Source organism: Myxocyprinus asiaticus, chromosome 26, assembly GCF_019703515.2.
Source record: "Myxocyprinus asiaticus isolate MX2 ecotype Aquarium Trade chromosome 26, UBuf_Myxa_2, whole genome shotgun sequence".
Classification (NCBI taxonomy): Eukaryota; Metazoa; Chordata; class Actinopteri; order Cypriniformes; family Catostomidae; genus Myxocyprinus; species Myxocyprinus asiaticus.
The window spans coordinates 23,785,130-23,798,140 of NC_059369.1; the positions used below are offsets into that span (position 1 = coordinate 23,785,130).

At 37.1% G+C, this 13,011-nt stretch overlaps 1 protein-coding gene across 1 annotated transcript in view; it reads left to right on the forward strand.

Moving 5' to 3' along the window:
- Positions 1 to 1,064: 1,064 nt before the first annotated feature.
- The window catches only part of LOC127417053 (cystic fibrosis transmembrane conductance regulator), a 37,606-nt gene continuing 25,659 nt past the window's right edge, over positions 1,065 to 13,011 (forward strand). Inside the window, exons 1-11 of the mRNA XM_051656744.1 lie at positions 1,065 to 1,358; positions 1,863 to 1,973; positions 2,867 to 2,978; positions 3,521 to 3,736; positions 3,878 to 3,967; positions 4,708 to 4,871; positions 5,656 to 5,781; positions 7,371 to 7,617; positions 7,907 to 7,999; positions 9,354 to 9,530; positions 9,950 to 10,141. Coding sequence (XP_051512704.1) covers positions 1,306 to 1,358; positions 1,863 to 1,973; positions 2,867 to 2,978; positions 3,521 to 3,736; positions 3,878 to 3,967; positions 4,708 to 4,871; positions 5,656 to 5,781; positions 7,371 to 7,617; positions 7,907 to 7,999; positions 9,354 to 9,530; positions 9,950 to 10,141 — 1,581 coding nt within the window. The 5' untranslated portion in view covers positions 1,065 to 1,305. The remainder of the gene's footprint in view (positions 1,359 to 1,862; positions 1,974 to 2,866; positions 2,979 to 3,520; positions 3,737 to 3,877; positions 3,968 to 4,707; positions 4,872 to 5,655; positions 5,782 to 7,370; positions 7,618 to 7,906; positions 8,000 to 9,353; positions 9,531 to 9,949; positions 10,142 to 13,011) is intronic.

Here is a 13,011-nt window from a genome sequence, read left to right on the forward strand (position 1 = left end):
GTTGCGCTGCTGAGATTCATTTAGCCATATTACAACATCATGAATCATTCTGAAAGTTTCAGACAAAAATGTACACTTGATGTCTAAAAGTCTGAGACCAGTTAAAATGATTTAGGTTTTTTCCAATTTAATATATATATTTTTTTTAATTACAACATGCATTATGAGCATAACAATTTGAGCAAAAATTTAAATATGGAATAGAAGAATTAAAACGAATTTCAGAAATTCTTTGTATTAGGCATCTCACCCTTCTGTTTTAATGACAGCATACTCTCAAGCTAGCCTGGACTCCACAAGTTTGTGCAAAACCTGCAATCCACACTGTAAAAAAAAAAAAAAAAAAAAAAAAAAAAATCCAGTTAAATTTACAGTTAAAAACTGGCAGCTGTGGTTGCCAGAAATTTACTGTTAATAAGACGGTGACTATTTTATTAAATGATATAAACTTGAGACACTAACCTTTTGGAACTGCATAAATCTGCTTATTACTTTAAAATGTATTGCAAGTGACAGAATGACACATAATTACAAAACTGTTCCAAAGAGCATTTCATGGAAGCAAGGAAATCTGACCTTTTGTACAAAGGAATTAATATGCCCAAACTCACAAGTTTGTTCAGCTGTTGTTTACCTGTTTTGTGTGGATTCTTTTTTTAATGGGATTTTAAATTCCAGATTTTAGTGTGGAACTTTTGGACCCCCTCTATCTCCATTACAGCATGCAAAATCTTTAATTCATATTCATAGCCAGAAGCGTAATGATGAAAGGAGCAACTGGGCTCATATTTAATATTATGATCCTTAATCTCTTTTTTGTTTATGTCTTTTTTTATTGCTTTCAAATAGTTGATGTAAAATATTATGAAACCAGGAGAGGTGCAAAATGATTAACTTCAATTTCGTGTTGCTGCTCATAATAATTATCTGATGATGACACGCCACTCGCTCTTTTTGATCGTGTTGCCGGAGTAAAACAACACGTGAGCATCTCTGTAAAAGACTGAGGGTTTCATGATGACATGCCCAAATGATCTTTGGCGGTTGAGGTTTGGAGAGCGCACTTCTCTCGCTGATGACTGTCCATTCGCTGCTGTGAATCTAAGCAAGACTAGACAGAACTTTGATGTTCTTTCTGAGATACGAGAGATTTTTCTTTATCGTCTTAATACTGGCAGCAAATACCTCAACAATATCATCAGTCACTTACGCGCAGTGGAGGACAGCGCTCGCAAACTCCATTCAACGGAGAGGCGTTAAACTGACACCCGATGTGAGCGGTGTCACCCCCGGCGGACATTTAGGATGCAGAGATCACCTGTGGAGGATGCCAACTGCCTCTCAAGATACTTCTTTTGGTAAGACTGAACCGGAAAATTAAATGTTTTGTGTGCGTTGATTAAGAAATCTAAAAACGTAATGCCTATGACTTTTTTTTTTTTTTTTTTTTTTTTTTGTGTTGTTGTTGTTGTTGCGAAGAGCACTTGGAAACCTGATGAGTTGGCACGTCCATTCAAACACTTCCATAAGATTTTCGACAACAAACTAAACAAGCCAAGTTAAGGAACAGAATATTTTGGCAACATTCTTTTCATTCAGCACTAATTTCAACAGCACTGTAAAGCTTTATGCATGATACAATCAGTATAACTACTGAACTGGCTGCGTAATGGCCTTGATTCACAAATTTGAGTGTCATTGTACATCGAGTGTTTTTCAGAACTGTGTATAATTATAGACCAGAAAGCAACTTAAATTCAGTATTCACACAGTATTCACAGACTAACTCCAACAATCAACTCCAATTAATTAAAAAATGCTTTTCTAGGTAACTTTCCAACATCTGTTCTCACTGTTTGCAGGTGGACAAACCCAATTATGAGAAAGGGTTTTAAGGAGAAACTCAGGCCATCAGATGTTTATCAAGCTCCCAGTCAAGATACAGCAGATGTCCTTGCAGAACGTTTGGAGAAGTTAGTATTTGCATTCTCACCTCTTCTTGACACATTACTCAATTTGTGATGCATTTAAACACGTTTTTATTTCCATCTTAGTAATTAAAATGTGTTGCTGGCTAGTAAAAAGTAATTTGTCATTTGAATTTACATGGATAGCTTTTTTATATTTAAAGCCTTTATTACCATTTTGATTAATGATAGGTATCTTTGCCTATTTAAAATAATACTGTATATATCGTTTTACCCCCTTTATTGTGGCCTTAATCATTGCACATTTTTTTATCAGGGTCTCTTCTATTCAGTGTCCACAACTAGCATGTGAGAATAGTGACTCACACTTTTCTGAAGTAAGCAAATTAACATAATTAAGTGATCCAAAAAGAACTCACAGCCTTGGTCTCTATTGTGACATTCAGTGTCCTCAAAGGTCCTGTTACTCGACAGAGCCAAATATCACACCTCTCAGACACAGTGGTTGTGTGATGCTTTTGACAAAAGAAGGGAAAGAGAAGAATAAAATAAACAGGCCACCCCCTTAAATGTCACCCTGTCTATTCCTGTGAAGTTCCCCCCATGCCATGTCTCACATAAACCACAATACATTCATGCCAGTGCCCTGCTAATGGCATCAAATACGACCTTTTAAAGTGCCAGGCCCCTGGTGAGTGATCGATGATGGGCATTTCTTTTATTCCTCTAATGTGCTGTACTGCTGGGAATTTGAACTTTTTATTCATTAACATGTTTGTCAAGGTCCCTTTGCTCTGTTTAATTAGTTAGCTAAATCACCCAGGATATACAGGAGTGCACCAAACAATGTGGACCATAGCAGTTTTATTGTGGCTGGGTAGGTGGATGCAAAGGGCTGTTTAACTGTTCCATTCAATTTTCCCTCTCTCCCTATACAGAGAATGGGACAGAGAAGTTGCTTCTGGTAGGAAAAAGCCCAGTCTCCTGCGAGCACTTGCACGATGCTTCATACAACCTTTTCTGTTATTTGGCGTCCTCCTATATATAGGCGTAAGTCTCCAAATAGTTTCCATGTGTGTGTACCACTTTTTTTTTTCTCTTTTTTTGTTTGTTTGTTTTTTTCTTGGATTTGAGTGCTAATCTCTGTAAATACAATGGCTTGGCAATTTGGTGAAGAAATGTACAACAGAGTCCAAAAGCATGAAGTGTATATATGCTAATTATTTGCACATGGGTGGATATTGCTGGCTCACTGGTTTGAAGAAATGTGATGCTGTGTATTGCACAGTGCAGTGTGACTGTTTCAGTGTCCACAGCTCAGAGAAGATGCTGACAGCATCTATGATGTAACCTCTTAGTAGATTTCCTTTCACGTGTTTTTTTGTTTTTGTTTTGTTTTTTAGTAGATGTGCACATGCTTTAAAATTGACATTTTTAGTGTAGATTTTCTGTAAATAGCACTTATCAGTTTGTTAATTATACTTATAATATTCAGAAATCCAGATTTCAGGCTTTGCGTTATGCAGTCGTCATGAAAATCTGAAGATATGTACTGTAGTCTTTGTTCAGTCATTTCTGTGACTGTTTTTCAGGAGGCCACAAAAACAGTGCAGCCACAGCTTTTAGGGCGGATCATTGCATCATTTGACCCAGCCCATGAACCAGAGCGAGCCATGGGCTACTTTCTTGCATTGGGCCTTGGCTTGCTATTCACTGCCCGCTTTCTCTTGCTCCAACCAGCCATGTTTGGACTACACCGCTTGGGCATGCAGATCAGAATTGCACTTTTTAGCATAATCTACAAAAAGGTTTGTATCCAGTTATCACTGTTATCTGTCCCTGATCACAGTTTTGTTTTTGCCCACTGAATGGTTACAATTTGGACCATCAATAGCACAAAATATTCAAAAAGACTGAATGTATGTATTTCTCCCAACTTTGACCCTTAGACTTTGAAACTTTCCAGCCGAGTCCTGGACAAGATCAGCACAGGTCAGCTGGTCAGTCTGATGTCAGCCAACCTGGGCAAGTTTGATCAGGCAAGTGTGAGAAGAGCAAATAACCACAGCTTTCTATATGTGTCACATGGGCCTATGAGATTTGGAAGTTTAGTATACTGATCAAGACTTCTTTAAAATATATTGCTTTACACAAGCACAACTTCTTAATTATAAACCAAAGATGTTTTTATGTTTGTAACACACGGATAGAACATTAGAAATGATGCTTCAGAAGGGAGGATGGCTGAATTCTGAAACCTCTTAGGAAGGTAGAGCCCAGGTGTTGAATACTGAAACTCCCTGCAAGTGCTCTGAAGCAATTAACACCTGTATTTCATATGGGCTGAAATGGCCCCCATCCTTCGGAATGTGTAAGCTGGCTTTGAAATGTGTAGCCTTTGCAAATGTGAGGAACAGAATGTAATATTTGTGTTATAACTTTTCCTAATGGTGTTTTTAGGTATGTGTGGCTCTGTATGCCTGGTATAGTAGTATTTTCACAGTTATCCAAAGAATTATAGCATCTAGCTGACACAAAAGGAATGTGCATAAATACCAGATGAAAGAATAGTATGAATTTCATATCTTGCTCTTGTACAAGTTGCTTAAATTTCTAGGTTTCAGCTCTGTGATCCTTCCATTTTTGGACATATAGTATGCAAGCAACTAGGGCCAATCCAACACTGTGAATTAGATACTAAAATTTAATAAAATCCCCAATCTTGTATTTGTTGTACCATAATGCAAATCAATTTCTATTGTTTTCCTTTTTGGTACAGAGCCTGGGAATGGCCCATTTTATATGGATATCACCATTGCAATGCATCCTGTGTACAGGGCTTATCTGGGAACTCATTGATGTCAATAGCTTCTGTGCACTTGCTGCCATCTCTTTACTCGGAGTCTTGCAGGCCTTTCTGTCACATAAAATGGGCCCTTACAAGTAAGTCTCAAATTTACTGTTAGCCTACATCCAAACACCAAAAGGTGAATCTTTCCCGAAGATACTTCCAATGCACTGTACAATTTTTGAACAACATGTTTATTTCCATTCATTTCCATCAAAATAATTTCTGTCATTTTTACCAGGTTGTATTTTCCAGGAGTTTTCAGAGTTTCAACTCGATTTTCTTCATTAGTATTTAAATTTGAAGTGGTCAAAAAAGTGCAACAAATGTGTCACTGCAGGTTATAACTTTGCCACCACATTAACTGCACTTAAAATTGTATGCAGCAATTGAAGAAAGTCTTCATTAAATGGCTTACATTTTTTTAAAAGAGTGACAGACTCAAACTGGCACAGATTTGTTTGAGAGTTGTCTCTCCATGTTTTTTTTTTTTTTTTTTTTTTTTTTCTCCCACAGAAACACACATTCCAGTTGTGATAAATGCTGGTTACACTCTTTGAAGAGTTTGAACAGGTAGTTCAGTTCTGATCATGTAATCAGGAGGCTGGTTAGCCTTGTGCTTTTGAGAAATGTAAACAACGTCGGTCAAATAAGCTACAGAGACAGATTATCACACAGTGTAGCTCAATTCAATATGTATGCTGTCTGTGTCCATTGCCTTCACTCATGAGACACACTTTTAGGCATTGCTACCATACTTAGTCACATGTATTAAACACCCACAGCTCATTGTAGTGGTTATTATGTAAAGAACATGGAGTGCTGTAAGCACAGACAGATCATTTCAATATTCTGCCTCTTTTATTTGTTCTTCATCAGAGCACAAAAAGTAATACTGACCAATAAGCGCTTGGCTCTGACCTCAGAGATCATGGAGAACCTGCATTCGGTGAAGGCCTATGGCTGGGAGGAGATAATGGAGACCCTCATCAAAAACATAAGACAGTAAGACCTGATGTTACACACTGCTCACACAATGGCTGTCACTCTAGTAATTTAAAGTAATAGTTCACCTAAAATGAAAATCCTGTCACCATTTACACACCATGATGTTGCTCTTTACCATGCAGTTACAATGAACGGGGACTGGGGATATAGTGCAATATTCAAGACTTCTGAAATCATACAGTAGATTTGTGTGAAATTTAAAGGTATAGTTTACTCAGAAAGGAAAATTCTGTCATAATTTACTCACGCTTATGTTGTTCCAAACACGTTTGACTTTCTTTTATTCGTGGAACACAAAGATGTCGTTAGTTTGTATGTCTCAGTCACCATTAGTTTCATTGCATCTATTTTTTTCTCCATACAATGAAAGTAAATGAGACTGTCACCTCTTTTTGTGTTCCATGGAAGAAAGACAAATGGGTTTGGAACAATAATATTCATTTTAGGTCAACTATTCCTTGAATTGATTATTTATAGTAGAAAATAATAGTTGATTAAAATTCAAACAGTTAATCACATTTCACTTAAACAACATTTGAATGTTTTGATTCCTATTGTTTTAAAGCAATAGTTCACCCAAAAATGTTTTTTTTTTTTTTTCATTATTTACTCACCCTCATCTTGTTCTAAACTAATATGACTTTTTCTTTTTTGGTACACAAAGGGAGACATTTAAAAAAAAATGTTTTAATGTGGATGGTGACCACCTCTTCAAATTTCAAAAGGATGCAAAAGTTTAATTCAGAAGTCTAATAAATTATTAAATGTGACTCATGCTTTGTTCTGAAGGCATACGATAAGGTTTGGTTACAAATAAACTGAAAATCTTGACCAACCGTTGCTCTCCTGTGCACGTTCGTGAAAGTTCACGAGAGCAGCAGTTATGCTGCAAGATGAGGTGTTCAAGTGAAAACTCGCTTGTTATATACAATCGGACAATCACACAGGTATATAACAGCAGAAAACACAACACAGTTGCACACAAACCAGAGAATCAAACTCACAAAACATGTTTGAAGAGTTTGAAGTCGAAGAGGAGATGCATTTCTATGCCCATCTTTATTTGTATGTACCGGGGTCCTCGGAAATCAAACTGAAAGAGATGGAAACTGAGAGTGAATTATACTTTTAAAGCTTGAAGAGGTAGTCACCATCCACTGCCACTGTGACATTTCTGAGAAGAACATTTATTCAGAATTTCTCCCTTTGTATACCAAAAAAAAAAAAAAAAAGAAAGTCATGCTGGTTTAGAACAAGATGAGGGTAAGTAAATAATGATTTTTCATTTTTGGGTGACTATCCCTTTGATATTAAGTTTGCCTTGTTCATATGAGATTATAGATCTGAAGAGTAGGGTTGTATTAGAGACAATTGTAGCCACAGTCTTTCTCTGTTTCTCTGTAGTATTACATTTACGGTCGCACACGCTGTGCCTTTGTGTTTTTGTTATCAGCTCAGTCTTGGTGAATCAATGTGCCATTGTTTTTTTAAGCATTTTGATATCTTATGACACAGTCTCCAAATATCCTACCCATCTGGCATTCCCCTTCAGTTTGTCTTTCCTTTTTTCCGTAAACTGTTTTTAGGGATGAGGTAAAGTTGACCAGGAAGATTGGCTCCCTGCGCTACTTCTACAGCTCTGCCTACTTTTTCTCAGCCATCTTTGTGATTGTGGCAGCAGTGGTACCTCATGCCCTCAGCCGAGGTATCAACCTACGTCGTATATTCACCACTCTCTCCTACTGTATGGTGCTGCGTATGACTGTCACTCGACAACTGCCCGGCTCCATCCAGATGTGGTACGACACCATGCGGCTCATTTGGAAGATTGAAGTGAGTGCACACACTCTACAAGTGAGACTGCAAAAAACAGAACCTATTCTCACACTGCCCTAGGTTATGTAATGCAATTGTGGATATATTATTACTACTATACAATGCTAAATTCTGAACTACTCTATTATACTATATTTCTTAAAAGTATTTTTCTTGGCATCATTATATTGTTGTATAATGCTGTAAAAACTGTATTGCACTTTGAGAGAATACGGGCATTAATGTAATCTTGCCTGAATCCAAAACTGTAACCAAAACATTACCCTGTGTTATTTATTTCCTCAAGGAATTTCTCAGTAAGGAAGAATACAAGTTAATGGAATACGATCTCAGCATCACAGAGCTGGAACTTAAAAATGTGACTGCATCTTGGGATGAGGTACAGTTATGCATTCACATCTTTAAAGGTATAGTTCATCCAAATATAATAATTTGGTCATCATTTACTCACCTTCTTGTTGTTCCAAATGCATATGACTAACTTTCTTCCTTGGCACACAAAAGGAGATGTTAGGCAGTATGTTAGTCTCAGTCACTATTCACTTTCATTGCATCTTTTTCCATACAAGGAAAGTGAATGGTGACTAAATCTGTCATTCTGCCTTACCTCTAATTTTGTGTTCCATGGTTTGGAATGATATGAGGGTGAGTAAATGGTGACAGAATTTTCATTTTGGGTGAACTGTCCCTTTAAGATTAAACAATGAGCATAAACATATAAATTATATCCACTTTGTTGTTCCTACAACACATACACTGCCGCTCATGTCTGTTTATTTTTTAGAATTTGTTTGTTTCAATTCGTTTGTGATCCTAAGTACATATTCTAGAACTTTCAGTTATTATATTGTCCACTTCTCCTCCTGTTGTTTAAGTGGTCTTATCTGTGGGCATTTTGAGCTTTAGCTACTGTATGTCCCATGACATGTTATTGTCCTTTATGTTATGTATAATTTTAAATCTAGTTATCTCCACTGTACTCAGCCTTATTGCCTTGGCCCAAATTCCCCACTAAATAACAAGAAAAACAGTTCTTTGCTCAACATATTTAGACTTTTGTAAACTGAGAGGAATAATCTGGGCTATATGACTTATGACTTATTGCATTCACCCTCACTACCTGCGCAACAATGAACATTCGGTCCAAATCCTGACTTTTCATGTGGAGGGTTTTTTCACAGATTGAGAAGTAGGTTTAAAGAACTAATTGCTGTGCCCTTTGTTAACTGTTTTCACTTTATTTGAATATGAATTGCATGCTCTATTCAGTAGCTACAAGGCCAGTGACTTATAAAGCCTAACTGAGGTCAATGATTAAGCCAGAGTCAGGCCCTCTTTCTTTCTGGAAGGATCTCATCATCCCTTCATTGTGGGAACATTTATAGAGAACCAGCACAAACTGCTTGTGTTTCAATGAGACTGCATCTATATATATATTTTCTCTAAACTAGCTCTTGCCAGGCACTGATGTTTTACTAGAATTACATGATATTTTAAACCTAAAACTCACTACAAAGCATTTTTATATCAAGTTTAAGATGGATGGTTTAAGCAACTTATTTTTACCACTCAAAGATAAACGATAGAACCACCCTAAAAGAATGACCCAACTGTCTGAATTGAATGACCCAATTGGTTTCTTTAACTGGGTCTTCCACAGTCAATCTGCCTGAGCAATCAAACTTAGGTATGTGTTTGTGTTAATGCAGTTGTCTTTACCATTGTTTTCTCAGGGTACTGGTGAACTTTTGGAGAGGATCAAACAGGAGAACAAAGCTAATGGCCACCCCAATGGAGATGCAGGTCTCTTCTTCACCAACCTGTATGTGACTCCTGTACTGAAGGATATCAGCTTGAGACTAAAGAAGGGAGAGATGTTAGCTGTTGCTGGTTCAATGGGATCTGGGAAAGTATGAACAGTTACCATTTCTGTTCAGTCGAAATCTGTAATTTAATTTAATTGTATTTAATTAAATTTATTTTTGTTATTATTTTTTTAAATGTATACATTTTAAGGATGTGAAAATGTAATTGTAGAAATGTAATTTTTTTTTTTTTTAAACCACACTGTTTTTCATCTGTTGGCAAGACAAAAATTCATTTAGGAAAAGGAAAAAATAGAAAGAGATCATAGGAAATAAAGTGAAGAAATGAAGGCAGCCATGCAAAACACCACAGTGTGAGGAGTCCTGAAAACTCTTTAATAAGCTCAAATGTAAGCTGAAATATAAAAGAATGGGTGAAGTGAGCTGTTAAAGAGAGAGCAAACATTTGCAAAAAGGAAACTGAAAGCTGAACTATTGTTCAGACATAACGTCTATATTTATAGAGCTCATTGTTGATGACCATCCTTGGAGAGCTGGTTCCCTCCGCTGGGAAGATTCGACACAGCGGTCGAATCTCCTACTCCTCCCAAACAGCCTGGATCATGCCCGGCACCATTCGAGACAACATCCTCTTTGGCCTGACTTATGATGAGTATCGATATAAGAGTGTGGTCAAATCATGCCAGCTTGAAGAGGTATTGACAAATGAATGCTCTTCTATTCACTCATTGTTTTTTCTCATTCTTTCTCTCGCTCTCGCTCTCGCTCTCTCTTTCTCATTTACATTTCAAACCCTCTATCTATATTGCCAGACATCACTCATCTGTTTTCTCAACCTAACAAGTCATCCTTTTTGTCCCCTCTCATGTTATTTGGGTCCTGCTCTGTCTCTGTTTCTGTCTCTATTCTATCTCTCTGTCTCTGTCTCTGTCTCTCTCTCTCTCTCTCTCTCTCTCTCTCTCTCTCTCTCTCTCAATCTTTCTTATTCTCTCTCTAGAAGGAATGTTCACCTGGCAGGTGAACTGAGAACCTTTGTTAGATGTAGAACTGTGTCATATTACACTGCTCAGTATGGTTTTCTCCCCCTCAATCTCTTGATACCAAATCAGCCAATCATGTGCAACTATCAGTAGCCGGTGTGTTGAGTGACAGGCCTCTTGTTTAATTGAGTCTTGCGTGAAAGGCCAGTCAGTAGGGAAAACTGCTGAGAACACATTCATGTCCAAGCACTAGGCTGACGTGTGATATGTATCTGTGCCAGTGGCTGAGATATGTCTTGTGTCAGCAGGGAAATATTGCAAGGCTTAAAGGCAGTACATTTTTATTTTATTTTTAATTGTTTTTCAAAATATGAAAAAAGCAAGCATGGAATAATTTTGGGATAACAAAACAAAAAGCTTAACTACAAAAAGTCCTAATGTTTTTATATTTGATGGCCTTGAGCAGTGGTCCTTAACTGGTGGGTCACAATCCAAAAGGGATTGCTACAGTAAATGCAAATAACAAAATGCAAAAAAACATATTTTTGTGCATAGCTAGAATAACATACTAAAAATAAATGGTCATATCAACCTTTTAAAGGTAGGAGAAAAACCTTCCCATACTTTTCTTGTTTGTTGGTGTATGATATTTTGGTGCAAATTCATCTGTCATTTAGACAAAGCTTGCCAAATAAAGCTGTTCAAGCTGTTATCCAAAAACCTGGAAGAGAATTCACCATGGGTTGCCTCTGGATTTTCCTATGGGTTTTTATAATGGCAGCTTTGTATTTATGAGTAAAATAAGGTCTGTGGTAATTGAACATTAAGATACATGGACGTTTTGTTCTATAATATAAATTACACACAGTCATACCCCAAATGTGAATTTTGAAGCTGCTGTTTGTTTTGTTTTGTTTTTGTGATTAACATTTTTATTGATTCATACAGTGCACAAAGAAAAGCAAAATATATATACACAGAATCAACATTTAACCCCCACTATTACCCCTCCCAATCCCCAACCCCACCCTGACCCTCAACACACATTTCTGTGGTCACACACACACATGAATATATACACACACACAGAAAAATAACAACAAAAAAATTATAATAATCGCACACATTTATAACTATACCTCTCTCCACTGCCCCTCCTCGAGAGCCCTCCAAGAACACCAAATAGTTGCCCCATTTCCCAACAAATGAATTCAAGTTCCCAAGTCTTTTAGATGACGCTTCCTCAAAAGCTGCCACCCTCCCCATCTTCATGCACCGCCGTTTAAAAAATTTTTTTTAAAGTAAGTTGCTTCATTGCTGTTTCAGAATTCATGTTTGGGGCATGATGTTTGTGTGTTGTTTATGTTGTAGAACAAAATGTCCATATATCTTTTAATAATTACCACAGACCTTATTTTACTCATAAATCCAAAACTGCCATTGTAAAAACCCAAAGGAAGTTCCAAGGGGACCCATGGCAAATTAGCATTCCAGGTTCACCTACAAATTGACATCACAGCTGAACAGCTCTGTTTGGCAGATGCCAACATTGGGTTGCTTGCTATGCCCTCAGTTTTATGAACAAACACTACGCAAGGTAAAAGAAAATAAGACCCAAACAAGATTTAACGTTCTTTAAGACTTTGATATTGATGTTGGGTCACCACTTCACTAAAATCTTGGTGCAGAAACGAAACCATTTAAGAACCTAGAGCTGTTCAATCTTATTAACACAATGTGGTTTCTGAATGCTGAACTAGACACCATTTTTATCATAGAGGGGGAAGTGATCCCATTTCCCCCCAAACAAAGCATGCTTTCAAAGAAAATAGTGATTACAAGCTAAATTGATGAGTTTGATAAAAAAAAAAAAACACACACACACACACACACATCCAGACAACAGAAGATCTTAAAGAGCAGTGTAAGGTGGCTATTGTGATTACAGTGGTGGGCAAGACCATATCAACGCTGTGTGAGTAGCTAGTTGTTTGTGTGCTAACTAGCAAGAAGTTTGTATTTTATTGTTATTTTTCTGTTTAATGAGTCTTTTTCAGTGTATGCTGAAAGATCGAGAGAGAGATGTTTACAGTTTCCCAACATACTTACTCACAAACTTGAAACAAGCTTAAAATGCTAACGGCTAAGCTAACAGGACCTAATAAATGGATTTGTGGAGCCTTTTAAATGTAAAGTGGAAAAGCCCATCTGGCTGCACAATTGACAGAGTTTAGTGGGCTTGTGTTATACATGTATTTCTTTTGTTACACTGATATATTAGCATTTCAGTCCCCATTCATGTTGTATCTGGCCAGTAAAGTACCCCAGAATTTCCACCTTTGAGACGGCAGTTCTCTAGTACTCCCCACTGATATGTTTGTCTAGGGTTTCAGAGTCTGTCTCAATCAAACTGTATCACTTTTATTTTTAATGCTTCTATGGATAGAGAGCTGATGACAAGGTAAGAAATTCCTTAACAGAGAATCATTCATCTGAATGTCACATTGTTTGTGGTGTTCCCATTCATTGGTGTCAAGAAGGTTTTTAGGCACAGAATATATGCAGTCTACAATCTATTTCTGCTG